The sequence below is a fragment of the Vigna umbellata genome, chromosome 3 (genome assembly GCF_029865625.1).
Source record: "Vigna umbellata cultivar VRB3 chromosome 3, Vumbellata_1.0, whole genome shotgun sequence".
Taxonomy (NCBI): domain Eukaryota; kingdom Viridiplantae; phylum Streptophyta; class Magnoliopsida; order Fabales; family Fabaceae; genus Vigna; species Vigna umbellata.
In genome coordinates this window covers 6,779,459-6,806,890 of record NC_142167.1, presented here as the reverse complement: position 1 = coordinate 6,806,890, position 27,432 = coordinate 6,779,459, and the positions used below count along the sequence as shown (strand labels likewise).

Below are 27,432 nucleotides of genomic sequence, written 5' to 3'. Positions count from 1 at the left end.
AACCAAGGGCTCTATAGAAGAACTTGTCTTGTCTTAACAATCTTTCCCTTTTTAATGTTTAACAAATACTTATGTTAACGTAAAAGATGAATCAGAGAAAGAATAGAAATATTGATCAGAGCAATTTTATCATTCTAGTCGTTCACCTAACCTTTTATATCAGAGCATTTATACAAACCTGAATGCTCATTTAATCATTAATATAAGAGTATAAGATAGATATTCAATTTTGATCATAGCGATTTCTATCATATTAGACAATTATTTTGGAACTATTGTGTTTTGAATAAATTATGAAAGTTTAAGTGATGAGATTTTCAAAATACATTTATGCAGAATGATAAAATTTTTAAATTTATCGATTTTCGAATAACTCCTGACTATATTGTTCTAAAATTAAATTATTGAAAAGAGATAGATTTAAAAAATTGAAAGTTGAGTTAAGTTTGGTTAATTCATATACTTATTAAAAGAAAATGTTATAATTAAGTCCAATAATTATATTGATAATGTGTTTGTAATTAGGTATTTGCAAATAGATTCAATAAATAAGGTTTTTTTTTCATAAAAACAATAAATATACAGTACAGGAAAATTTATGTAAATTTGCATATCTCTATTTTTCTCTTCTCTTGTTTACTAACAATTAAGGAAATAAATAAATTTAACTTATAAAAAGAAAAAGTGCTAATATTTCTAATATTAACCCAATGTAAAACTAAAAAACATCACAAAAAGATAAATACACAACATAACGATAATAGAAATATTAAATTATCTTTTATAAGTAATATATCTAATATTATTTAATTATTGTTCTCGGGTTTGTTAAAAATATTATGTAAACTGTTCTATAGGATAAAGGATAAATGTTATTGAGCTGGAATCTAAGAGGGTCCAATCAGTTAAAAGTTGTGATATAAGAAGATTTTGAGGTAGATAAGAATGTTTGATGTTACGGTAACTTTTTTTTCTTTATACGAGCAAGTGCATGCCGAACACGTGTTTGTTTTACATAGATAAAAGTGACGGATGTCGCTTTTAATACTTCATCCATTTGATCAAACTATACTCTTAACGTGTTGGTATAGAAATTAATTTTAAAAATAAAATAAATTTAATTAATTAAATTTTAAATGATCCGTGAATTATAATGTGGTTAAATATAAGGCTGAATTGAATTGTGGGTTCTTCTTTAATTTTTTTTTATCACATATTTTCTTTTCAAGTTTAGTATCATTTTTCATGAAATCTTTAACTTCAATCATATCTTTAATTTTATATACATTGTATGTCTCTATTTAATTTTACATACATATCTTAGGTTTAGAATTAATTAGTAAAAGTTTTTGAAATAAATGTATGCAAGATTAAAGGTTAGAATGTGTAAAAAGTTATTAAAAAACAACAGGACAAAGATGGCTAATACTAAAGTTCTGACATTAATCTATCATTTTAGTAACAATTTATAACTAATAATAATATAAAATTTGTTCATGCATATATGTTCAATTTTATACCATAAGTATCAAGATTTTGCAGTATTTACTTAACATTTCTTTCTCTAAGAATGAGTAAAGCTTTTATATAGACAAATATGATGAAAGTTAAAAGGTTTTTGTTTAACTTACAATTTAGATGAACAAAAATGGTTGTCAAAGTTAGGGAATCCTCAATATTAACAGATTCTTAATTGTAACATTGTTTTGAAATTTCCTTTTATTTTTTTTATACCTGTTTATATTCTATCATGGATGAGAATGTGAATGAATACCAAAGAAGAAAAAAAGGAGGGAAAATGTGGTTAAGAAGAAGGATATAGTAGAAAATTTACTATTGATTTAACTAACTAAATAAAATAAAACAAAATAATTAGGTAATAACTGAATGAGCAAAATAGCCTTAATTAATATTTAAAATAAATAAATTAAATTTGAAATATGAAGTAATTATTTGATAGAAATGGAAATAATAATTTAAAATTAATTATTGTAAAACAATTATTGCAAATATTATTAAGAAGAGAAAAAAATTAATAAAATATATTTTTTAATGTTGATATTTCAAAAAAGTCAAAATATTATTATTGTTATTTTTTTCTATTATATTAAACATGTTTTTTATTAAAATATAGTAAAAATGTTAAAATTTTATGTATTTTTTATTTGTTGAAATTGGTAAGAAATAAAACTTTTACTACTATATTATTATTATTATATTATCACATTGAATAAAACTAGTAAACAATTAAGTAAAGTGAGATAAATATTTTAAATAAATAATATAAAAATTTACCTTCAACTTGGTAAAAAGATATTTTTAATAATATTTATTATTTTATTTCATTCTATTTTTAATATTATCATAGTAACACATAGATAAACATTTAACCAAATTCAAATAATAATAATAATAATAAACTATAGTTGAGGAAAGCTTAACAATGTTATTTTCAGTTACTATAACAATTTGTTTTGATTTAGTAAAGACATTCTTGTTAAACCTGTTCTTGTGGGCCACAACTTTATTGTTTTTTTTTTTTTTCTATTTCAGTGTTCTTTCCTTAAAACAAACTACTTGTTAGTATATTCTTCTAATTATATTTTTCATTAACAATTTTTTACTAAAGTATCTTAAACTAAACTTAAACATATTTTTACTCACTCCATATTTAGTTTTCTGACAACAAAATTTAGTTGATTTTCATTCCTTAAATGGTTGAAAATTCTTTGGTGTCTATTATTATTGGTATTGGTTAACTACTTATATGTTCTGTAACAAAGGCCAAGTTTTTATCCTAAATTACTAGCTAGTATATATTTTTTCCGATTTTTTTAAACTCTTAAAATAAATTTTATTTTTTTATAATTTTAGTTTCATGGAAAAATTAAATTAAAAAAAATATTTCATGAAAAAAATAAAATTTTCTTCATTCTTTAGAAAGTAAAATAACATTTTTAAAATTTTAGATAGCTAAAATATAAAAAAAAAATTAAGGCCTAAAATTAATAGGAAATAATTATTTTAAAAAAAAATTAATTAGTTTGATTTTAAATATTTAAACTTTTCTTCTGTGGGATGTAGTTGAATTGTTTGAACAGGAATGGAGGCAAACTCTTTTACATGTTTGTGAAATATAATTATTTTGGCTACTTTACAATAATATAATGTCTGGTTTAGGTTAAACTCCAAATAAATATTTAAAAAAAAACAAGTATTTTAAAGTAATAATTGGTTTGAATATTATATAAGATTTGTTTGTTAAAATAAGTAAAAAACAGTCTAGTTCAAAATAAGTAAATTATATAAGTAATAAAAGCAACTAACAAACTCATTAATTAATTATAATTAATGAAAAGATTAATCAAGAGTAAGTGAAATGTTAAGAAAAAGAAAAAAAAAAATAGAAATGGGACCCACAACAGGGCAGAGGAAAATCCAAAACAGGGCAAAAAGGAAACAGAAACAGTCTCTAAATGCACAGAGAACAACACGGAGCCATGCAAAGTTGCCGTTTCCAGCGAGGCCAACCTCTCTGTTCAGTCGTTTGAGGTAAAACGCTTTTCAGTGTCTTCACGAAGCCACCTTTTCTTCTTCTCTTCTCCTCTCTTCGACCAACTCAACAGGGTCTTTTTCTTTTCAACCTCAAACTCTGTCTTTCTAATCTCTGCTCGAGTTTGAGTTGGGCATGTCCAATGGGTCGAGGGAAGATCGAGATCAAAAGAATCGACAATGCCAGCAGCAGGCAAGTCACCTTCTCCAAGCGCAGAACAGGCTTGTTCAAAAAGGCTCAAGAACTCTCCATTCTCTGTGACTCCGAGGTTGCCGTCATAGTTTTTTCCAACACTGGCAAGCTCTTTGAGTTTTCCAGTTCAGGGTGCGTCTCCTTCTCTTCAACACCCCCTTGCATGTCCTCTTACTTTTCACTATACCCTTCTACCCTCTCACTTTTTTTCTTCTATCTCTTTGTATCTACTCTAAAGAATTAATCTTTTGTAATGAGGAACAACTCCTGGTTGTGAAAATCGTGACTTTCAAAAATTGTAGGTGATTTGATCATGATGTTGTTGCAGGGACAGGGACTTCTGTTAACATTAGTGGTGTTGTTTGTAAATGGATTTCAGATTTAAAGAAAAAAGAAAAGAAAATTAATTTGCTTTCTTTCCTTGATGGTGTGTAATGTATGAAGATTATTCTGATTCAATTGGTTTTAAATTTGGTGTGTATGCAGATGATTTTGATTTCAATTGTTTTAAACTTGGTGTGATAAGTACTTTTAAATATGGTGTATAATGTATGAAAGTGATTTTGATTCGATTAGTTTTAAGTTTGGTGTGTCTGATAAATTTAAGTGTGGTTGTGTATGAAGATGATTTTGGTTCTGTTGGTTTTGAATTTGGTGTGATTGGTAAATTTTGCAGTTGAGGACTAAAATTTAGAGCCTTTAGACTTGTGTGTTTAAAACATTTTTTGTGAGTGTATGATGGTTTTGAAGTGAATTATTTGTAAAAGGTTGAAAAATTCTCGGTTTGTGTGATTCTATTGCTGCTAAAAATGTCTGTTGTTTGAACTTCATTGGTGTTTGAACTTCTATCCACTGTTCAGCACAGCTCTTGTGAAATAAAATAATTCAGGGTCAGGGAACAGTTCTGGGCAGCTCCATTATGGGTTTGACTGTTATTGTTCTCAGTTTTATGATTTTGTTTTATAAAAATAATAAGCTAAAATTTTTAAAATTGCTTTGTGTGTGGCTCAATTTTAACATGTTTGTGAAGCTAATTTAATTAAAAATACTAAAATTTACTGTTTATACAAGCTTTCAAAATTCAATTCTAGAACTACTGTTCTGTCATGCAAGATATCTTTCTATGAAAGGCTTGATTCGATATTGAAAAATATTATGAAAGAGAGAAAATGAGTGATTTTATTTTGAATATTTATGTTGTTGAAAAGCTAATGTTAAAGGCAGATTATAAAAGATTTATACAGTTAATAAGATAGCCTATGGATAAATGGAAAGAGGAAAAGTAAAGTAAATGATTTGCTTTGGTGTATCAGTTATCTGTCTTTGTATTATTGTCTGTATAATACAACTGTCATTAATGTTTTCCCCTGGGGAAATACAAACTGCACTGATAAGACTGTCATGTTTGTGTGAGGTTGGAGCTGAAAGAATCAAATCATAAGTGAGAATTTTAAATACATAGGAAGGAAGAACTAAACATACCATGCCATAAAGGGTACATGGACCTAAGATCCTACTTAGAAAAGAACAGAGGCAGTTATGTCCTGTTTGAAATTATGTTGTCTTTTGTTTTGGTTGTGACTTATCAAATAAATATTTTGCTTTGCAAAAGTTTTGAAGCATGACATAATATTGAAGGAGTCTGTGAGAGCTTTTCCCTGGATTCATAAATCCTTAATAAAGGGTAAGATACAGAAAAAAGCAGTGCTGCTCCCATAAACTTATCTTTACTGTTCTTATTAGAGTTTATTCTCGTTTTGGGGGATTTTGACATCTCAGTCATCACTCTAAGCAACTTACAAACTTTTTTCAATTTGTATTCACTATTATCATGAGTTTGTCTAGCTATATTATTGTGTTGTTTTATCAATAATTTTCTTTATCTTCTCAGCTGGATGTTTGAAGAACAATTTTTTTTCTTGCATTCTATTAAACTAAACAGTAAGTTCATTGAAAGCTCTCACAGACTCCTTACATATTGTATTTCATACTTCAACTTCTCAGCTGGATGTTTGAATCAAATTTTGTTAAATTCAATAGTAAGCTTTAAGCACTTATTTATTAGTGTTATTAGTTGAGATGATCACATGTAGTTTTATGCCAAAGTTACTGCACATATTTGAACAAACTACTTAGTCAGGAAGAAGAAAAAATTAAAATTATTCTATAGAAATTCTTTCATGTAATTTCTTCAACTTTTTTATTTCACTCTTCTTTTTGTAAAAGTCTTTATAAGTTTGGAAAACCAAATAATGATAGATTTCATCATGATCCCTTCCATAATCCAAAAACACAGTACAAGAATAATAGTACAGTAAATAGATTACATAGACCTAACAGAATATCTTCAAACAAATGTTTAGTTACAGAAGGAAAATATATATAACTACTCTAAGAAATTAACACATCGGAGGGTATATTTATTTTGAATACTTACAAATCCTTCTTGCAGAATGATGCGAACACTTTCAAGATACAACAAATGTCTTGGTTCTACGGATGCTACTGCTGTAGCAGAAATTAAAACACAGGTACTCTCTTATACTTCTGTATCCTACTGACCTTCATGAAGGTTTCACTATCTTACAAGCTATTATTGTAGTCCACACAAAACTTTTGATCAAATCCATTAAAAGGACTTGAACCTGAAATGACCCTTTGAAGAAAGGGTTTTTGATGTAACACAATTGGGTTGTTTAATTAATGCTACAAAGTGGTATACAAATTTCATTGTTTTTGTTATGAAATAGTGCATTTTATTTTTGGCTTTTTATTATCATAAATAAGCAATATATTGGTTATAGTACAAACATTCAATTGCAAACTAGAAAATAATAATTTATTTTGTATAAAATAAACTTCTCTACTTTTGGTTTTCTGCTCATAAATCTCAAGTAACTCTATAAAGATCAACACTAAGAAAGGAAGAGGTGGAAAATGAGTGAGAATGAGAATGTGATTGAGTAGAGACAAATGTGAGGGCAGCAGAGAGTGAAGGCAGCAAAGAAAAATTTCCATATCTGATTTGTTTTCTTTCATTATCAAATTTTATCCTTTCTTCTATTTTATCCTTGTAATTTAAGTACTATTATGAGTATTTTCTACATATCTGCAGTTAATTTTATCATCTGCTAACTCATTTAGGGTTCCTGCTACAGTTCTTCTGTTGATTTAAGCAGCGCATCATTTCCTTATTTAAGATTCAGACAAAATTTAAATCACTCTAGTTCTTAAGAAAGACACTTATGTTTATTTCTGCACTACTTAAATATTATTAGGGTACAGCTTTAAATGAATATTTTTTTTCTAATATTCAAATTATATACTATTTGTATGTATTCAATTAATGAAATCTAAATTTAAATATAAAATATTAATATATGAACTAGGTTTGGAGTTTTACTAGCGTGCTTCAAATATGTGATTAGTCTCACAAAAATTGCATTTAAGTTCTCTTTGTGGATAAAATTGAATCTATCACCAAATTCTGGCATAGTTTGTACTTCACATTTAGACTAGAAGATTTGAGATGCAAAGAACTACAAGGAATTGACAGTTCTAGTTTAGAAATTGAATGATCCTTTTCTTTGACATTTTTAGATAATATCTTGACATTCTTGTGTTGTTTTGTAATATCAGTATTGTTCAAGGACAATTACTCTCCAAAACTAATCATTTATGCTGCATTATATCCCTCAGTAGACATTTCTGATGATTTTTTTGAAGATTTTTTGTATGTTGTAAAAAAGCTAATCACAAAACGTATAGTATTGCTCTAGCATGCAATTTTGTAGAAATTACTCCAACTGGAACTCTGCAATTAGTGATTAGATGTAATGTAAGAACCATGGAGTCAGGTACTGTATGATCAAACAATCCACTCCATTTTATCCACCCCATTTTCCCTTAAGTTTGAATGTTACCTTTCTATTAGCACTCAATACACTTCTCCATTTTATCCATCAATGACTTGAATCCTATCACTTGGTCTTCTCATTTTTTTTGCATGATACGTACTTGATGTGGTGTTCTCTGAAATTTTCACCATAATTACATAAAACAAGGGCAACTCTTATGTCTTGACATTCGGGTGCCATTATAGATAATCTATTAGGTAGTTTTGTTATCTTTGTTGCAAATACTTATTTTGCTTGACTGCATTGTTTTTAAAATGTCTTTCATTTGGTGCTTGCTTATCATCATTTCTCTTTAGATTTAATGGAGATTACTATACTGATATTTTTTTTCTTTAGAAGGAAGATTCTAAGATGGTGGACATTCTAAGAGAAGAAATTTCAAAGTTAGAATCAAAGCAATTGTATGTAATCTCTTGAGATTTTCTTTTATATTATGGTTATTTTGCATTCTCCTCTCTTTTTTGTGTTGATAGCAGTACAACTTACCTGTGACTATAGACAGTTATTGGGTAAGGATCTGACAGGATTGGGAATAAAAGAATTGCAAAATATAGAGCAGCAACTCAGTGAGGGGTTATTGTCTGTAAAGGCAAAAAAGGTCACATTTTTTTATCCCTTTTCCATTTCTGTATCTTGTTTTGTTTTTTCCTTTTCATTGAATGTCATCAGTAAAACATAGTTAATGTTTTCAGCTCAGAGAAATGTTTAACCCTTAATATTTAACCTTTCAGGAGGAATTACTTATGGAGCAGCTGGAGCAATCTAGAGTTCAGGTATCAGAATCAGATGTTTGGTTTATAAAGTTATAATAAACCTCACAGACCTAGGAGAATTGGCAAGGGAGTTTAAAATAGTTGAGAATATGTGAAAATGGTTTATTAATAGGTCTGATGTAGTGATATGCACCCTTAAAGCATTTAATCAAATCATGCACTCTATCAGTTTACATGGTAGTGAATATCTAGTAATTTGTAAACAATAAACCAATCCTTTCGGCTGGATAGTTGTTAACTTCAAACCCACCACGGCCCATTCTTAAGAGGCCACACAAGAACTCAAAAGTCCCTATAAACAAAATTAACAAGTTGAACTAAGGCCCAACTAGGCCTAATTTCAATATTGTAAAAAAGATACAAAAATCCTATTCTGAGCCTCCTTCCGTTTTCTTGATCTTCATGGATAGACCTCCATCAATAACATCGAAGTAACAGAATTTCATATTTGATATTTATGAACTGCACCAGATCAGCCTGTTAGACATTTCACATTGGTGTGCACATACAGTTGACAACCATGGTCCTCATATTAAAAGGCTGAAGTATTTGATTTCAGTGCTTAGAAATTTGTGGGTTAAATTGAAATGTGTATCAATTTCAGGATATAGTGAACTTGGGAATATACTATTTACTTGGTCATAGTAAGGGCAAGAGAAAAATGTTCCTTTTTTTCTGTAACGGTAACTTGTTTGGTCAATTCTTTCCAGGAACAGCGGGTCATGTTGGAGAATGAAACTTTGCGCAGACAGGCAAATATTATTCACTTTCTCTATGTTGTGTACAATGTTGATCTTCCAGCATCTTATCTCACTAATAGCTTTATCTTTCTTCCTATATCATGTTATAGATTGAGGAGCTTCGCTGTCTGTTTCCACAAACAGAAGCAATGGTTCCATTTCAGTATCAACGTCCTGAAAGAAAGAACACTTTTGTAAATACCGGTGCCAGATGTCTCAACTTGGCCAATAACTGTGGAAATGAGAAAGGAAGTTCAGACACAGTATTTCATTTGGGGTACTATGTTTTTTCAATTACCACGCCTTTAAAATAAATTGAGTAGATCTTCACAGCCTATGTTTTGTGTGAAACTAAAAACAATACTTTTCTTGATTTTCAAGGATAAAATACTTTCACTATGATTTGGGTTGCAGACAGTCTCAAGCGGCTGAAACCACACATGTTGTTCAGTACTGTCATACTGGTTTTCAATATCACATATATTTACAAAACAAGTGTCTTGCATGAATACTGCATAGGGTGATTTTGTGGGATATATTTTGAATTCAACAAGTTTTCTTGCATTAGTTTTTTGCATCCTTTTCTTAACCTCTTTCTCAGTTTTTTACCTATAGCATTTTCAGGCCTACCTAATAGTTTGTTAGCTATACACACTTTTTAGTGAACACTAAAACACTAGAATTCTGACTTTACTGTTGTTCATTTTCACAAAACACTACCTAATTATGAGGATTTTCCTCCTATTTTATGTTCATTTTCTGACTTTACTGTCTCATTCTTTAGGTTGCCTGCTGGTGTTCAAGAGGAAGGGCCCCAAGAAAGAAATCTTTTCAAATAACTTTTCAGAGTTCTGATTTTCTTATTTCAACAGGGAAAATAGAATTTCAGACATTTATTGCAGTTGTAGTTATGTACAATATAGATTAGGGAGAAAGGTTATGACTAAAAGTGACCCTCAAGTTATAAATTGGAATTTGGCTCTTTTAGAATATGCAGATTGACCATTTTTATCAAATTGTGGCCTAATTAACAATGATTGTGAAAGGTCTATTGAAGACACTGTTTTGTTTTTTTACTGTTCCGCATTAATCCTTCTTTATGTTTTCTTTCTATCTTAATCATAACCAAGTTACTTATTTCATCATTCACCAACTTCGATTATTTATTTTAACTGTCTTAAATGTTTAAGTTTATATACTCTTCCACACTAATCTTTCTTAATGTTTACTTTCTGACTTAAGCATGTACAGTCAGCAAGTTGGTCGAATGATCCAAGGCCATTCTACATTTCCGTAGTCTTCTTGGTTCATGATAAGAGTTTTTTTTTTTTTTTTTTTTTTTTTTCTCTTACTGAGACAAATCATTTTTCTTGTCATTGGATGAGAATGAACCTAAACTACTAAAACAAAATTAAATCCTTGTTTCATTTCATTGCTTATTTTAAGAAGGCAATCGTTTTTATAGTAGAGATTTGTTGAGAATAAAAGTCATTACTTTGTTAAGTTTTCATTAACTACTTTCATTTTCTTAATTTCCTAGACATATTTTTGCTCTCTTTATGGTGAACACAAAAGTGTAAGAAGTTACATAATTCTGAAACATCCGAGAACAATTCATAGTACTATAAATTGTATCTTTACAACCATATCTTCTATGATTCTTATTTCAAAAGTATTACAGTTGTCCTTCAGTGTGCAAATAACCACTGTATATAACATTACAGAAGTAATCAAGAACTACTGCTATATACATAATACATGATAACTACTGCTATATACATAATGTATGCTATATGATATCAGAAACTTGATTTCTGTGGCTGTTACTGTAGTTGAAAGCCGTCAATTAATTTAGATCTTTGAGTCATTACATTGGCAAAAAGATTATCCACCTCCTTGCTTATACTATCAGATAACTTCTCCAACACTTGCAGCTTGGTCTGCAATTCCTTGGCTGCATAGTGTCTTCTTACTTCATCAGCAGCAACAAGGTCAGTAACAGCATCGTTGACCTCTTTGATCTCAGCAAAGATGAAAATTTTCTCCATGAACTGTTCACCAATTTCGAAATCAAGTGTGGCAACTAGAGAACTATCAAACCCACCAGCAACTTTTCTCAGCTCCATGTATGACTTACCATCACCATATAAACAAGACAACAAAACCCCACATACCCAGAATCCAACACTCCTCATCTCCTTCACAGCCTCATGAACAATCCTCTCCTTGTCAGAGAAAACCCTTGCTTCCTCAAGATCTTTACCAAGGTTGGTACTGAAACCCCCTGGTTGGAATTGAATTCCTTTCAGATACTTTCTAGCCAAAGAAGGTGAGTTCTCCACCAGAGTCAACCCATGAGCCAGAGAAATCCTAGCTTGGCCAAGATGAGAAAGACAAGAAGAAATAGAATTGAAAAGCTCTAACAAACTCAAGGTGTAGCAGAGATACCCTTCGGTTGAACCAACCCCCCATTTGCTCATTGGGTAGTCCATATCTGCAACAAGCTTTGCAAAAGCCTTGTTGATCAAAGGCAAGAGAGCTAAACACCTTTCAAACCATGTCAAGGACAAGGTTTCTGATCTGGCCTTCAAATCCAATGCTAATTGGTCAATTGATTTAGACACATGGGATTTGAAAGCCAGAAGTGAAGAAGATGATGGTAACTCCTCTGGCTGAGGGTGTGTGATGGAATGGTGGTGATTCTCCAGCTTGAAGAAGCAATGTTTTGCTAGTTTCTCTATCAAAAGTACCATTGTTTTTCGGTTTTTGGAAGTTAGAACAGAGAAAGGCTTTAAAAAGAGGTGTTCACAACTCAAATTCAAACAAGTGTTTGAAAGTTTGGTTGCGTGAGTAAGCTTAAATAATAAATATCACGAGGACACGTTCACTCACACACGCATTCAGTATTAATTAGTATAAAAAAACACGCTTTCACTTACTACTAAAAAAAGAAAAATATAATTTAAAAATTAATTAGTATAACAAAATCAATTTAAAAAAAAATTATAAAAACTATAAACATTTATATACATAAAAATAATCATAGAATTATAATTTTTTTATTAATTTTATAATTTTTTAATAAAAATACCTCTGCAAAACAAAAACAAAAATTGTAATGAAATACTTATAAAGGAATAGTCATACGATAATTCAGTTTTTGAAAAAATTATAATCATTTTGTTTTCGGTAAGATTTTTAGATAATGAAAACTAAAAAACTCGTTGATGAATATACCTATGTAAATGTTAAAAAAAAATTGTCAACAAAAAAACAGTTATAATATTTCATCTTATAGATTATAAAATTCTAATATTCTAAGAAAAATTATAATCACATAATATAACACATGTTATCTCAACAAATTTAAAGATAAAATACAAAATAACATATTTTATTTAGAATAACAAATTTCACTTATATAATAAAATTGACATAATCATACCATCTTATATTATTTTACATTTTTTTATTTAATTTATTAGTTAGCTTATTAAGTACTTTTCATTTAAAAAATTAGTTTATCAACCAACTTGTAAGCTTTGTATAATAGATGTTTCTACAAGAAAAACATATATTAAAAACACAAAAGAAACATGGGATACATGAATTTGGCGGCGGTCAAATGTTTTTATCATGTATGGTTTGCGTAGAACTCAGTTTTGCGTTGAAGTCTAAACTTGAAAAGCTTTAAACACGCTGTTGCACTTCAACTTGACAACACAATTGGGTTGGCTTTCGGGTCCACTTCTCCAAATTGTGTTTTTCAAGTGTCATTCACATTCTTTGACCTTTCACTAAGAATTTTCCATTCTAAAAATGTATTCTTTCAGGTCAAATATTCTGAAAAAGGCACGTGTGAGTAGAACATCCACGAACCTTTCGTAATTACCGAATTAAATTTCTGAAATAATTTAAAGTATATTAACCTTTGTTTTAGTAATCTTATCCTAATGTTAAATGTTCTAGAATAATCTTTTGGGATGTTTAAAAAGTGATTAAGGATAATTCTGTCTTTTAAAAAATTGATTAGGGTTGATGTAGGAAGGTTCCAAGTGGTTAACAGGAAACAACAATGTAGGTGTTTCTTTTTTAGCAAGATAGTGTAAAGTGGTGAAGGATGAGTTTTGACTTTCTACCAAACTTCACACAGTATATTTTAAGTTGCAACAGAATTTCTTTTTTTCAATAATATACCTTTTTCTTGAAGAAATTTATGGGGACAATAATTCATACCTAGATTATTTTATAAGGTAGACCTATTTAGTCTTCAAATTCAAAATTCACTCTCAAACGGTTACATGTTTAATGTATTAAAAGAATTAAAAGAAATAAATTTTAAGTTTAATTCATTTTTATAAAATTAAATTAAATTTAAAATTTATAATGAAATGTGTTATTTATTAAATTTATTATTTTATTTGTTACTGAATTATTATTAGATTATTTATTAATATCTAATCTTATATTAAAAAAATATTTTAATTTGAAATATATATATATATATATATATATATATATATATATTTATACAATTCAAAAAATATATATATATTTTAATGCAAGAAGAGTGTATTGGAAGTCTTGTTTACTTAATCATAACAAAATTCACAAACTTAGAGTTATGATCTTTTGCTGAAGGATGCTTTTAACATCTTCTATACAACATGTTTTTTCGTAATCATGTATCTACATTACGATGTCCTATGCCATGGGTAAAGCCATGGGTAAATTAGGTGAACATTTAAGTTTCTGTACAACTTGTTAGATATAGAGATTGTTTTAGGCATGTACCATGGTGTTCTTATGAAAACAGGGACAAATGTTATTTAGGGAGGCATTGAACCAAATAAAGAAAGCTATAGGAAATTTGTATTAAATGGGTGAAAAGAAATGGGAGAGTAACGAAATGGGCAACAATGCATTAAGTTCATCAAAATGAAACGCTGATTACCACCTAAAGGAAATAGACTACCCACCTTTAACTGGATTGGACAAAAGCAGGGACATTGCTACCATGTAAAAAAATGAAATCAAATCTTTTACCTCATGCATAGATTTTTTTTTGTTAAAGGAAGTAAGAGTTTTGTAATTTATGTTGAGTTTAATATTTCTTTATTTACAACTATATATATATATATATATATATATATATCGTCTTTTGTTTTTCTAATTTTACTCTTTTAATTACTACTTTTTAAATTTAAATAATTATTTATAATGTAAAAAATATTTTTTGATTTAATAATTTTAGTAACTATTTTTTTAATTCAAATAATTACTAATTATAAAAGAATTATTTACTCGTTTATTATTTTAAATAAATACTCTAAGAACCTAGAAAATGGAGTATTAGAATAGATAGATGTTTTAAAATAATGAGAGCAATTATTTTATTTTAAAAATAAGTCGATATTGTAGATAAAATTTCATACAGTCGTCTCATCACTTAAAACACATTTTATCTCTCTAGAACTCGTTTCATAAACTCTCTCTACCTTCTCTCTACATTTTCTTACTCTCTGATCTTCTGTTTGACGATCAGGAGGTTCTTAGAGGATCACAGTGAAATACTCTCCACTTTCAACTTATTGATTCTCTGTTTAGAGTAAGTAAGTTTCTACCCATTTTCTCAGTCTATCTTAGGTCTATGATCATGCGTACCAAAGTTGCTCGCATGTTTCAATTGAGCTTCTTCTTTGGTTCTTGGTTAATTATGGGTCCTAAGATTTCATCTCAACTATCATTCCATAAATTGTAGGTGTTTTCTCAAAATTCTTGGTGGCGGGAGCGTCGAGCGAGAAATTGTTGAACTATTTTAGTTTTTCCTAAGATAAGGGAAGCTAATTTGCTTTTCATAGGTATAGTAAGATGTTTGAAATCTGTGGATTTTGTGTATGTCATTATATGGTAATTTATGAGGTTAAATTTGGGGAAAAGTGTTGAATGCTTGTAAATTTATGATGTGTTTTGAGAATTATGAAGGTGTGGTTGCTGTTATGAGTTGTTGCATGATGAACTTATTGTATTATTGAGATAAAAGGGTATTAATAATGATGTTTGGGAAGGTATGAAAACTACAATCCAGTTTGTAGCTTAAATTGATGAAGTGGGTATGTCAATTTTTGGAATAATGATCATAATTTGAAATTTGTAGTTTGGTATTTGTTTTTGAGTGGTTTATGATTAGTTATCATCATTAGATGGTCAAAATTTAGAGTGTTAAGGGAGGAAGATAAAATGAGTTCAAATCTTACTTGTTTTGGAGTGAAAATTAGGGGTTTTGGTAGGTGGATTTTTGAGTAAGCAGTGGGTTGGGTAAAAGGGATGTTTAGGGGTTGTTTTGAAGTCCATTTGGACTTATGAGAGTGGTTAAACCAGTAAAAATTTGGTTTATTATGCAGAAATGAGTTGGTGAGGATTAGTTGAAGTGATTTCAAGTCCATTAAGAGGATTTTGGGTAATGAATCTGTAAAAGAGCAGTTCTATGGAGTAGGAGTTGACTTAGGGTCTATTGTTGAGTCAATTTAAACTTGTTTATGCAGTAAAAATCAGTAATATGAGTGGTATAAGAGGTAGAATTGAAATTGGGTAGTTTAGAGAGCTTAATTTGGGTTGGAGTGGCAAATCTGAGTACAATGATGTTTCCAAGTGTTTCTTAGTGTTTATAGGGTCTTAAGAAGTATTAGAAGTTGAGGGTGAAGGGTGTAAGGTCAAAGAAAAAGAGGAAATGAGATCTGTCATGGCGCTGAGTGGTACCTTTTTGGACGCTTGGGCGCCAGCTTTCGGGTGACAGTATGCGGAGCGCCATTTTGGGGCGTTGAGCGCCAGCCAGTAGGGTGGATTTTTGAGTTGTTTTGGGTATTCTAGAGCACTGGTCTATGTTATTTTATTTCTTTCATTAATGTTTCATGCTTGAAATTGTGTGAATGAAATGTGGAATGATGTTATCGAGGTATGAATGAATTATTGTGAATGAGAATTTTAAGGAGGAATTTTTTATCAGTGGATTCATGTGTAAAAATAGTATAAATTGTAAGAAGCCAATACGGGGTTATCCTGACACTCTAATGGTCATCCATTCTTAATTAGAGAGTGATGAGCCATGTGAGAGGGGTAGGAGGTCCTAGCTTAGGGACCTTTCTTCATGGTGGCAAAGGGCGTTTTAAGGACTAACCTTGTGTGGCAGCTTTGAGCGGGTTAGTTGTTTCACCACACAGGTGCGAAACTTTCCATGACTCAACATTTATACTAGATAGTAAAGAGTTTAGCCAAGTCGGAGTTGGTATTTGTGAAGGGAAACAATGTTATAACTATTATGTGCTTGAAATGGTATATTGTATTTACCTTAATATGAATAAACGTTTTGCAATTAGTTTACCCTTGTATGTTTCTTGGTTGTTTATTGTATGTGTTTTTCTCTTGGCGATGATCATCTAGTAGGTGTGAGCAGAACCTGATGATGTGATCGTTGAGCAAGCATTAGGCGACAAGTTGTAGTTTTAGTATGTTATTTTCCTTAGTAGTTAGCTTATAGTGGTGGTTTTCGATACATTCTTCTTGTGCATAGTTTTGATAGTTGTACTTGTTGTATATAAAGTTAGTTTTATGGTTATTTTTGGATGACTCTATAAATGACTTTATATTTCTTTTTCAGAGCGGCTGCAGCGGAATTGTTAGCGTGGAATAACAAAGCAAGAGGGTTTTTAATACGAACGTGTGCCTTTTAATTTATACTCAATTAAACTTACCAAGCAAATAATAATAACAAATAAAGAGAGTAAGGTTAAGAGAAATTTGCACATATGATTTTATCCTGGTTTTGGATCTTACCAATCCTACATCCAGTCGCTTATCTCAAATCAAGATAAACAGTTCACTACTCACAAAACAATTACAAATTACAATCACAAAGAAACAATTTGTAAAAGTTTAGAAACCACCTCTGTTGTTACCCAAGAGATGAAAGTCACTTCTCCTGTAACCCACAAGGGATGAACACCTCCTCTAGATCTTCACAAAGGATGAACACCTCCTTCGAATGCTTCATGAAGGATGATAGGCTTTTAAATCTGCAACAACAACAACACTCAATCACACTCCCTGTGAAAGTTCTCGCTCTATGCCAACATGCAAAGTTCTCAAAGCCACAACACAAGGGTTCAACAAACCCTAGAAGACTTATCACTGCACACTGTAGATAAGATTTTTCAAAATACACTTATTTCGTATTTTGTATTTCGTATTTTAGAACGAGAGTCTCAATCTGATTTATAGAGATCTCACTCAAGGATACCTCCAAAAATCCGTTGTCAACTCATTAACGTGTGATAATCAATTATCCCATTATGGTAATTAATTATACATTTAATGAATGCACAACGGTAAAAAAAATTTGCTTAAAATTTCTCATAAATTCTCATTATAATCAATTATGGCAAGTCATAATTGATTACTAATAATCGATTATTATAAATTGATAATCAATTATATAAAGTGAGGTTTTCTAAATCAAAATAAATTTTAACGCAACCTAAGGCAAACAATACATAAAATCAAATATAAACCACATCCCATACACAAATCTATTAAATTATAAAAGCTTTAATATAAAAACAAGTCTTCATGATGATCTTCCTGCAATAAGAGCACTTGAGACTTGACTTTGAAACATCATCAAAATTTCTGTTCTTTAGCTTTATGCTAACAATCTCCCCCTTTTTTATGATGATAAAAAATATTTTAATTTAAAGTTTTTTGTAACCTGTACTGATCATTAACTCATACATAACTTAAAGAAGAGGAATTAGTAGACAAAACATAAATATAATTAAGCCTGTAAACATATTTCTCCCCTTTTTTTATCATTGTTAAAAAGGCGCTATCTATGATATAAAAAAAATTTCTCCCCTTAAATATAAGAACTCCCCTTGAATATAAGTCATAAACAAATAAATAACAATTATCATCATTTTTATTAAATGGAAACAGGAGGCATAATTCAAAACATAGAAAATACAATAAATTTAGAAATCATAATAAATAAATAAAAACAGGATAAAGAAATACTCCTCTTTATTGAGTAACTTAAATAGAATTAAATTGCATTTGATTCTTTAAGGAAGAAAGAGAAGTAGTTAAAAAAAATTATCAAAATTTTCTTTTCAAGTTAAAAACTCTCCCTTAATTTGACAAATCATACTTTACCAAGTTTTGGTGCACACCCAAAAACTTCTTCCTTAATTTTGAAATAACGTGCAAAATAGAAAAAATAATATTTTGGTACCCAAAAATACTTATTTGGGTCCTTTAAAGTTAGAGACAAATTATTTTATAATTGGAATCCATGCATATTGTCAAACCTTGAAAATGACATGTGGAAGGGAGGGCAGATGTCTCAAATAAAAGAGATTTAGCATTTTATAGAACTTTCCAAACCGCAGCTCATCTCAATTTCTCAGAATCTGTATCTCTCTAAAACTCAAGTCTCTTATTTTCTTCTCCTTCTCTCTAGAAATTCTTCATCTCATTTCATCTTTTCAATCATCAGACCACACTTAATCACCCCTGGTATCAAGAACTTCAATTTTCACTGATCAAAGTCTTGTTTAGAACGGGTAAGTCTCAATCTTTGGGATTCTTGTGGGATTCTGAAGCTTTCTGACACATGCAAGCCATATTTCTGGTTGCATGTATTCATCAGCTTCTTCTTCTTATTTTTGATCACTTTTCTAGTATTTTAGGTTGGTCCGTTACCGAAAATCGGTGAACTGCAGGTTCTTGAGATTTTCTGGTGGTAAGAGCACATTCCTGAAGTGATAGAGTTGTTCGGTCCGGTTAATAAGTAAGGGAAGCTAGATAATTTAATTACTTAGTTTTGATGTATGAAAATGTTGTTTGATGATGTTGCATGTATGTGAAATTGAATGATTTGGTCTTTGGTGTTGTTGGTGTGGAATATTGATGTTGTATTCATGATGATTGTGTTTCTGCATGATTATGGTTCAGTGGCCGAGTGAAATTGGAAGGAAGTGAGGTAGTGAAAATGCGGGAAATGTGTTCGGTTTGAGTTTGGTCTGTATAGGAAATCTAATTCTCGGTCATTGAGTTCATGATTCTGTAGAATTGAATCTCAAATCTGTGATGAAACTCTCTTAATTATGTTAGAAAGGTTTAAATAATCTTAATCAAGTGTAAATGAAGTATTTGATATATGTTTGGAGGATTAGAAGTTGGAAGATTGTAGTGAAATTGGTAAGGATTGATGTTGATCATAATTCTACAGTTATTCTGCAGAATTATGTAGTTCGTTGAGGATCTTTAATTGACCGTTCGGCTTCTCTCTAGTACTCGGTCTTAACTGAGTTCTACTTTTGTGGATTCTTAGTTAATGACCGATCGGTCTTGTGTTGATATTCAAGTGAATATAACAGTCGGCCTAGACATAACATTTGATTGTAAACAGCGTTCGATCTATCATAGGCTTTAACTATTATTGACCGCTCGGTCATGTGCTGTCTTAGTAGTGCTCGGTCTTGTACTAAGCGCTCGGTCTCAGTAGTGCTTGATCTTGTACTAAGCGCTCAGTCTCAGTAGTGCTCGGTATTGTACTAAGCGCTCGGTCTCAGTAGTGCTCGGTCTTGTACTAAGCATTATGTCTCGTCATAATACTCAGTCATGTATTTGTATTAGGTACTAATGGTGTTCGGCTTAAGCCAATAGTGTTCGGTCTAAGCCAATGGAATTCGGTCCAAGACAATAATGTTCGTTCTAAATTATAAGTGTTCGGTCTAAGATTGAAGTGCTCGGGTTTAACTTTAGTATGTGGTTGTTCTAGCGTTCGATCCTAAAATCGTGTTCGGCTCATGCTTGAGTCTTACTCTTTAAATGACCGTTCGGTCATGTTCACATATGGGGAGGGTTTACCGTCCGGTCTTGTTCATAAGATTTGTTGATCTTTCCGTTCGGTCGTGCTCAAGGGTGATGTTTGTTTTACTGTTCGCTTTGATGTTATTTAAATGTGTTATGGATGAGGAAAAATGTTGGAATTGAGGTATGGTATTTTTAATGTGATATGAAAGAGAATTCCAACGAGGAATGTCTTAGTGGTGGTTTCGATGTGGTGAAAGTATGAATATGGTCAGACTAAGCTGGCGTTCATCCTGACATTCTAATGGTCACCGAGTCTCAAGTAGAGAATGGTGACGCATGTGGTGAGAATAGCAGGAGGCCTGGTCGCGTATAGCTTGGGGTTCCAGCTAACGGACTAAACTCATGTGTAGTTTGCGGTTTCCAGCTACAGTGAGGGATGAAGGGCTAACCTCGTGTGGCGACTTGGGTTTCCAGCTATGGTATTCATGAGGTTTCCAGTTTACCTTTCCACGAGTGCAAGAACGTCGTAGCTACATATTCATACAGTCCGGACAGTTAGAGTAAAAATGGTCGGTCATAACATGCTTGTATGATTTCTGTAGATGTATGATTGTATGTTTATATGAATTGTATGTTTACATAGTTAATTAAATTACACTAGCTTACCCTTATTTTCCTGTTTGGTCATGTTGTTCGTTCGGTCGTCTTTGTCATTGCAATGATCACCCTCTGGGTGTGAACAGAAGGTGAGGAGTGTTTTCTAGAGCAGACTGATGAGAGGGTCGCACCTCCCACAAAAATTGTGCATAAAAGAATGCAGTATAGACTAGGAAGTGACTCCTAGATCATCTCTCAAGGACCAAATTGTGTTCAAGTCTTAGATCAAACACGCAGTGGGGGGGTTTTGAAAATGTTTTTGTGAATGCAATTGAACTAAAAAATTGAAAATTAAACACAACCGAATATAAATAAAAGCATTAAAATGAATGAAAACACTGGAATAAAACATTCAATGCTAAGGAGCGTGAACAGTAAAATAAAGTGAAAATGCAACCGAGAGCGAGTGAGGTTGGCGGCTCTCCATCGCTTCCTCCAAAACATAAGGGTGACTATAATTTAAATTGCAAGGTTTGGAAGCACCGTGCAGTTCTAAAGTTCAATCCCTTGCTGCACCGCTTCTCCCTCCTAGCTGGAACGTAACTCTCCAATAAATCCCGTGCACAACAATGCTTCCAAGTAATCCACCGTGTGCACCTCTTCCTCGAAAGCAATTGAGTGCAGCATGTGTTGCCTCCCTTTCCGTGACACCACACCCTTTCACCTAATACTTCTCATTCTAGCAATACGTGTGCTTCCAAATAAAGGAAATGAAATTGCTTCTCGTTGTCCGTGCTTTCTCTTAGCCGTAACATGTGTGCTTCCAATTTCAAAGAAAAATAAATATCTCCGTGCAGAACCCTTTTCTCCATCCTAAATGAAATTAACAAAACCCTTAAAATGAATAAACGCTACTTCCATCTAATCACCTTGAATCCGCATACTTCTTTAACTCTCAATCACTGTTTCAGCTGCTTCTAGGAAACAAAAATGAAAGTGCTTCCCTTCACTCAAAACATGACACCACTGCTGCTTGCTTATTCCATCCAGCCAGCCGTGACACCAAGTACTTCATCTCTCCGTGCAGCAGCTCACTCCTCAACGTGCTTCTCTAACGTGCTGCTGGAATCAGCACCTCCTCGGTTCAAGCGTTCCAGCACGTGCCCGTCATTCCCGCCCCAACACCGTGTGCTGTCCAAAAGAGTGTTGGATGTGGCAGCAGCAGCAGCTTGAAGACTTTCTTCAATCAATCACCGTGTTTGGTGCTCCCTGGACGCGAGCAAAATGAAAGTAAGGGGCTCTTCATTCCTCGCGTAACCCCGTGCATAAGCAAAGCAAGAATTCTAATTTATGGAATATGTAAATGAACGTGACAACAGCTGAACCCCAGCTTCAATCAAAAGGTGCACAAAACAAAAATAAAAAGGCAATGAGAAATCAATCAATTGAGATTAGCGTGGAGCTCTTCATTCACCAGCGTAACAGTATGCACCAGCTTTCAATTAAAAAAAAAACATTCTAAGTTCAAGTTCCGTGAGTGAGTGGCGGCTTCCTCATGAAGCGTGACACGCCCTCTGCACCGTTTTCTGAATATTATATATGATGATCCTTCAAGGGTGCGGCTGCCACGCACGTCCCCCCTCACTTGCTGCCCTACTCCCTGGCCATGGTGGACTTGCTCTTCTTTTTGCCACATGAGCTTTGCTTCACGTGCTACTGCCTAAAGCCCATCATACTCTCCAAGTGCACCCCTTCTTTTGCTGCTAGGCCGTGGAATGCTCTCTCTCTCTTCGTGGCTGCTGCTGGGCGCTTCAATTGAAAGACGTGGCAGCCCGTGCTTTGCTGGACTTGCTCCTCACGTTCCTTGCAAGAAAGTGTGGCAACGGCCCAATTGTATATTGCCAAAATGAATTGTGGGGGCCGTGTGCTTTTTTAATGATTTGGAGAATAAAAGCTTGTGGAAATGTGCGGGAATTAAAACATGCACTCAGCATTTTGGAGCTTGCCAACGTGACTTGTCCATGGGCCATGTGCTTTTCTTCCGCGCCACCACGCTTCTTTCCAAACACACCTGCTCAAATCCAAGCTGCTGGACCAAAAGCCAAGTGCCTAGTCCGTGTGTGAAGTCCAAGATATAATTTAATCTCCACCTCCTCTTTGCTTTTTAGTTTAAACAAAATTGATGTCACATTTTCTTTTGACCTCCAAAATGTCCCAAATATTATCCAATAATTTCCCTACAATTAACAATGCAAATAATTAGCTCAAATAATTCAAATTAATTAAAATAAGAATTTTTGGTCAAATTAAGCACAATTAGCAAAAACGGAAAAATATCAGACTTTTAAGCACAATTCCCTGATTAAATCTAGCACAATAAGCTAAGTGAAATTGAGAAAATATTGACTCATCACAGACGCTGGCAGAAGAGGATGGTTTCCGTTACGAGTAAGACCGTTCGGTCTTGTTCTTGTTTTCGTTTTCAGTGTAGGACCGTTCGGTTGATACACTTCTTGTATGACCGATCGATATGCTCTTATGGTTTGTATCAGTGTAGGTTTCTCTAAAGTTTTTAATTTATAGTTATTTTAGGATAACAGTAAGTTAGTTTGTAAGAACTCTTAAATATAGTTTACAACTATATTTTTGAGATGTTACACATATTCCATTTGGAAAACCATAATGTTTTTTTTTTCTACATTTATTTGATGTATGACCCTTTTTCATGCAATAAAAACAAGTAACATCATTTGGGTTCCTATAATTTCTATTTTTATAATTATAATCATAATAACTTTGATTATATTTTTGAACATACTTGATTTTATTTTTATATTTATACTCATTATAATTATATTTAGGAACATTTTCAATTTTATTACCATAATCATAATCGTAATAATTATAATTATATTTAAGAACATCTTTATCAACCGTTTTAACATTTGAATTATTTTTAGTACTTTCAGCATGAGTTGTTTCTTGTAATTTATTCATATTTATGCAAGATATACATTCATCATTACTAACAAAATTTCCTTTTTTTAAATAGGAAATTTTATTTTTTAAATCTTTATTTTCGTCAAAAATATTTTCAAAGTTTAATTTTAAATTTTTATTTTCTTCAAAAGTATTTTCAAATTTTTATTTTAAATTTTTATTTTCTTCAAAAATATTTTCAAAATTTAATTTTTAATTTTTATTTTCTTCAAAGATATTTTCAAAATTTAATTTTAAATTTTTATTTTCTTCTAAAATATTTTCAAATTTTAATTTTAATTCTTTGAAATCCTTTTTCAATTTTAATGTTTTAGATTCTACTATTAAAGGAGCATAAGTTTCATGCAATTCATCCTCACTATATTGACTATAATTATCAGAATCGCTAGATGTACTTAGTTGGCTTCTAGGAGTGTCGTCGTCCGCCATTAAACAGATGTTTGCTTCTTCATCAGAATTGCTCAAGTCAAAAATTGTTTTGTTGTCATCGTCCCATGCGATGTAGGCTTTCTTTTTCTTGAAGAACTTCTTTTCTTTTATTTCTTCACCCTTCTTTTGATTTGGACAGTCAACTTTTAAGTGCGCCCTTTCTCCGCAATCATAACATCTATAGTTTGAGGAAGATCCTTGATTTTCTCTTTTTTCGTATTTGAATCTTCCTTTGTCTTTTGATTTCATAAACCTGTTGAGCCTTTTTATCATGAGTCTCAAATTTTCTTCATCTTTTGAGTCTTAATCTTCTATTTTGTTCTTGCTCCTTTCTACCTCAAATTTCAAGGCTAGAGTCATTTTTTTCTTAGTTTTTGCTTCTTCTTCATCTAGTCTTCCAAGGTCAAGTTCACGCTCTCTCAATTTCCCAAATAACGCCGCCATAGTCATTGTGTTGAGATTTTGTGACTCAGAAATTGTAGTCATTTTTGGTTGCCACGATCTGTCTAAAGATTTCAATATTTTTATGTTAAGCTCATCATTTTCGAAAAACTTACCTAGTCCAATGAGATGATTAACGATGTTGGTGAAGCGTTTTTGAACGTCTGATATTGTTTCTCCTTGTTTCATCCTAAACATTTCATATTCTTGGATTAGGGTATTCTTCCTTGCTCTCTTTACATCATTTGTACCTTTGTGGGTCACTCTCAGCACTTTCCACATTTCTTGAGCGGTCTTACAAACAGAGATCTTGTAAAACTCGTCAACAGTTAAAGCAGAAGAAATAATGTTTCGAGCTTTCACATTATTTTGAAACCTTTTCTTTTCTTCAGCAGTCCACTGAACACGAGGCTTTGGTTTATGCATATTGTCAGTAGGAATAGACGGACCAAACGCAATAACTTGCCAAATATCACAATCAATAGACTCAATAAATATTTGCATTCTAACCTTCCAGAATGCATAATTTTCACCTGTGAATAAATGTGGGCTATTGATAGAAGCACCCTTTGCAAAAGTTTGATATGATCCTGCCATTTGAATAACTATCAAATCGAGCTCTGATACTAATTGTCAAAGCGGTTGTAGTGGAATTGTTAGCATGGAATAACAAACCAAGAGAGTTTTTAATACGAACGTGTGCCTTTTAATTTCTACTCAATTAAACTTACCAAGCAAATAATAATAACAAATAAAGAGAGTAAGGTTGAGAGAAATTTGCACAGATGATTTTATCTTGGTTCGGGTCTTACCAGTCCTACATCCAGTCGCTTATCTCAAATCAAGATAAATAGTTCACTACTCACAAAACAATTACAAATTACAATCACAAAGAAACAATTTGTAACAGTTTAGAAACCACCTTTCTTGTTACCCCAAGAGATGAAATGCACTTCCCTTGTAACCCACAAGGGATGAACACCTCCTCTGAATCTTCACAAAGGATGAACACCTCCTCTGAATCTTCACAAAGGATGAACACCTCCTCTGAATGCTTCACGAAGGATGATAGGCTTTTAAGTCAGCAACAACAACAACACTCAATCACACTCCCTGTGAAAGTTATCGCTCTATGCAAACACGCCAAGTTCTTAAAGCTACAACACAAAGGTTGAGCAAATCCTAAAACACTTATCACCGCACACTGTAGATAAGATTTTTCAAAATACACTTATTTCGTATTTTGTATTTCGTATTTTAGAATGAGGGTCTCAATCAAATTTATAGAGATCTCAGTCAAGGATACCTCCAAACATCCGTTGTCAACTAATTAACGTGTGATAATTAATTATCCAATTATGGTAATTAATTATTATGCATTTAATGAATGCACAACGTTAAAAAAATTTGCTTAAAAATTCTTATAATTGTTCATTCTTATTTAAAATAAATTTTAACGCAAGGCAAACAATACATAGAATCAAATATAAACCACATCTCATACATAAATCTACTAAATTATAAAAGCTTGCTCTTTAGCTTTATGCTAACATTTTTTTTATGACTCTATAAATGATTTTATTTTTCATTTTCAGGGTTTTAACTTATCTATATTATTGAATATGTGATGTTTCCTTTATGGTTTAAATACTGTATTTGGGATGTTACAATTACTCATAATATTATTTATACAATATTAATTATAATATTTTTTATTTAAATAAATAAAATTTATTTTATATATAACTATATTTATGACTATATATTTATAATTATATACACCTTTGTTTTTTTTTAATTTTACTCTTTTAATTACTACTTTTAAAATTTAAATAATTTACATATATTTGAAAATGCGTGCTGAGAAATAGTGCTGTCAAAATGGATCAGCCCTTCTAACTTGACTTGTCTCATCACATGTTGGTCGGTCACTTAGTAAGTCAACTCAACCCGACTCACTTATTAATGAGCTGAAAAAATTTAAACTCGGTCTAACCCATCACAAATTTGTGATTAAACAGTTTCAGTCATTAATTTACTTAATTACAAGTTTTTTTCAATTAAAAAAATATTTTTTTAATTCAAATCTAAATAAAAGGAAATGATCTTAAATTAGATTGAGTTACTAAGTATAGATTTGTAAATTTTTTATGTTTCCTAATTATTCCATACAAAATATACAAAAATAAATTCACAGGAAATTCTCTTTTAATATTTTAAAAAATAACAAACCCAACAAAAAGTATTTATTAGAAAAATTAGGTAGGTTGGTAACGGCTCATCACAAGTTCAATCCGGGTTAGGATTCTTAGTGAGTAGAGTTTAAAATTAATGTGTATCAAAATTTCAAATTTTTTTCAACCCAGATCTGAGCTTGTTATAGATCGGGTTGGTTAACGAGTTCCAGTTTCGATAGTATGTACACACGATAACACCTATGTTTATTATTATGATTATTATTATTATAAAATTAAATATAAATATTTTATAATTTTATTGTAAATAATTTTTATTTATTTTATAGATGATTTTATAATTAAGAAGTGGTTAAATTTCAAATAAAACAGTTAAATTGAAAAAATAGTTGAATTTAAAATAAATAGTTACTTAAAATATAAATTTATTAAATTAATTATTTTAATTTAAAAAAATTATTTAAGAAATAAAATTAAAAAACAAATGTAATATTACAAAGAAGAATAGTATTATAACTATTAAAATAAAATAAAAAGAATTGTGGTTTCCGCTAGTTATATAAACAAAATTTATACCGTACTTTTATAAACAAAAGTGCATGAACACAAAATTTAGTTTAAATTAAATTTTAAAATTATATTTAAAAAATTCAAAATAAAAAATTGTATGTATAAAGTTATATATTTATGTATACTAAAAGAAACATAAGTGTTATTGAGTAT

At 31.0% G+C, this 27,432-nt stretch overlaps 2 protein-coding genes across 3 annotated transcripts; one reads left to right on the top strand and one right to left on the bottom strand.

Annotated features, from left to right (window-relative positions):
- Positions 1-3,497: 3,497 nt before the first annotated feature.
- On the top strand, positions 3,498-10,246 carry AGL15 (AGAMOUS-like 15). 2 transcript variants are annotated; one of them, XM_088110954.1, is made up of 8 exons: positions 3,498-3,877; positions 6,198-6,276; positions 8,002-8,063; positions 8,161-8,260; positions 8,394-8,435; positions 9,146-9,187; positions 9,286-9,452; positions 9,960-10,246. In XM_088110954.1, the coding sequence occupies exons 1-8, from the start codon at positions 3,696-3,698 to the stop codon at positions 10,012-10,014; spliced, it is 729 nt and encodes a 242-aa protein (XP_087967080.1). In that variant the 5' UTR covers positions 3,498-3,695; the 3' UTR covers positions 10,015-10,246. The 2 variants fall into 2 exon arrangements, with proteins under 2 accessions (XP_087967080.1, XP_047180081.1); XM_047324125.2 differs by having other exon boundaries at positions 7,999-8,063.
- A 521-nt stretch (positions 10,247-10,767) lies between these two features.
- Positions 10,768-12,011, bottom strand: LOC124846779 (protein BPS1, chloroplastic-like). Its single transcript, XM_047324124.2, has one exon. The coding sequence runs from the start codon at positions 11,926-11,928 to the stop codon at positions 10,999-11,001; it is 930 nt and encodes a 309-aa protein (XP_047180080.1). The 5' UTR covers positions 11,929-12,011; the 3' UTR covers positions 10,768-10,998.
- Positions 12,012-27,432: the final 15,421 nt, after the last annotated feature.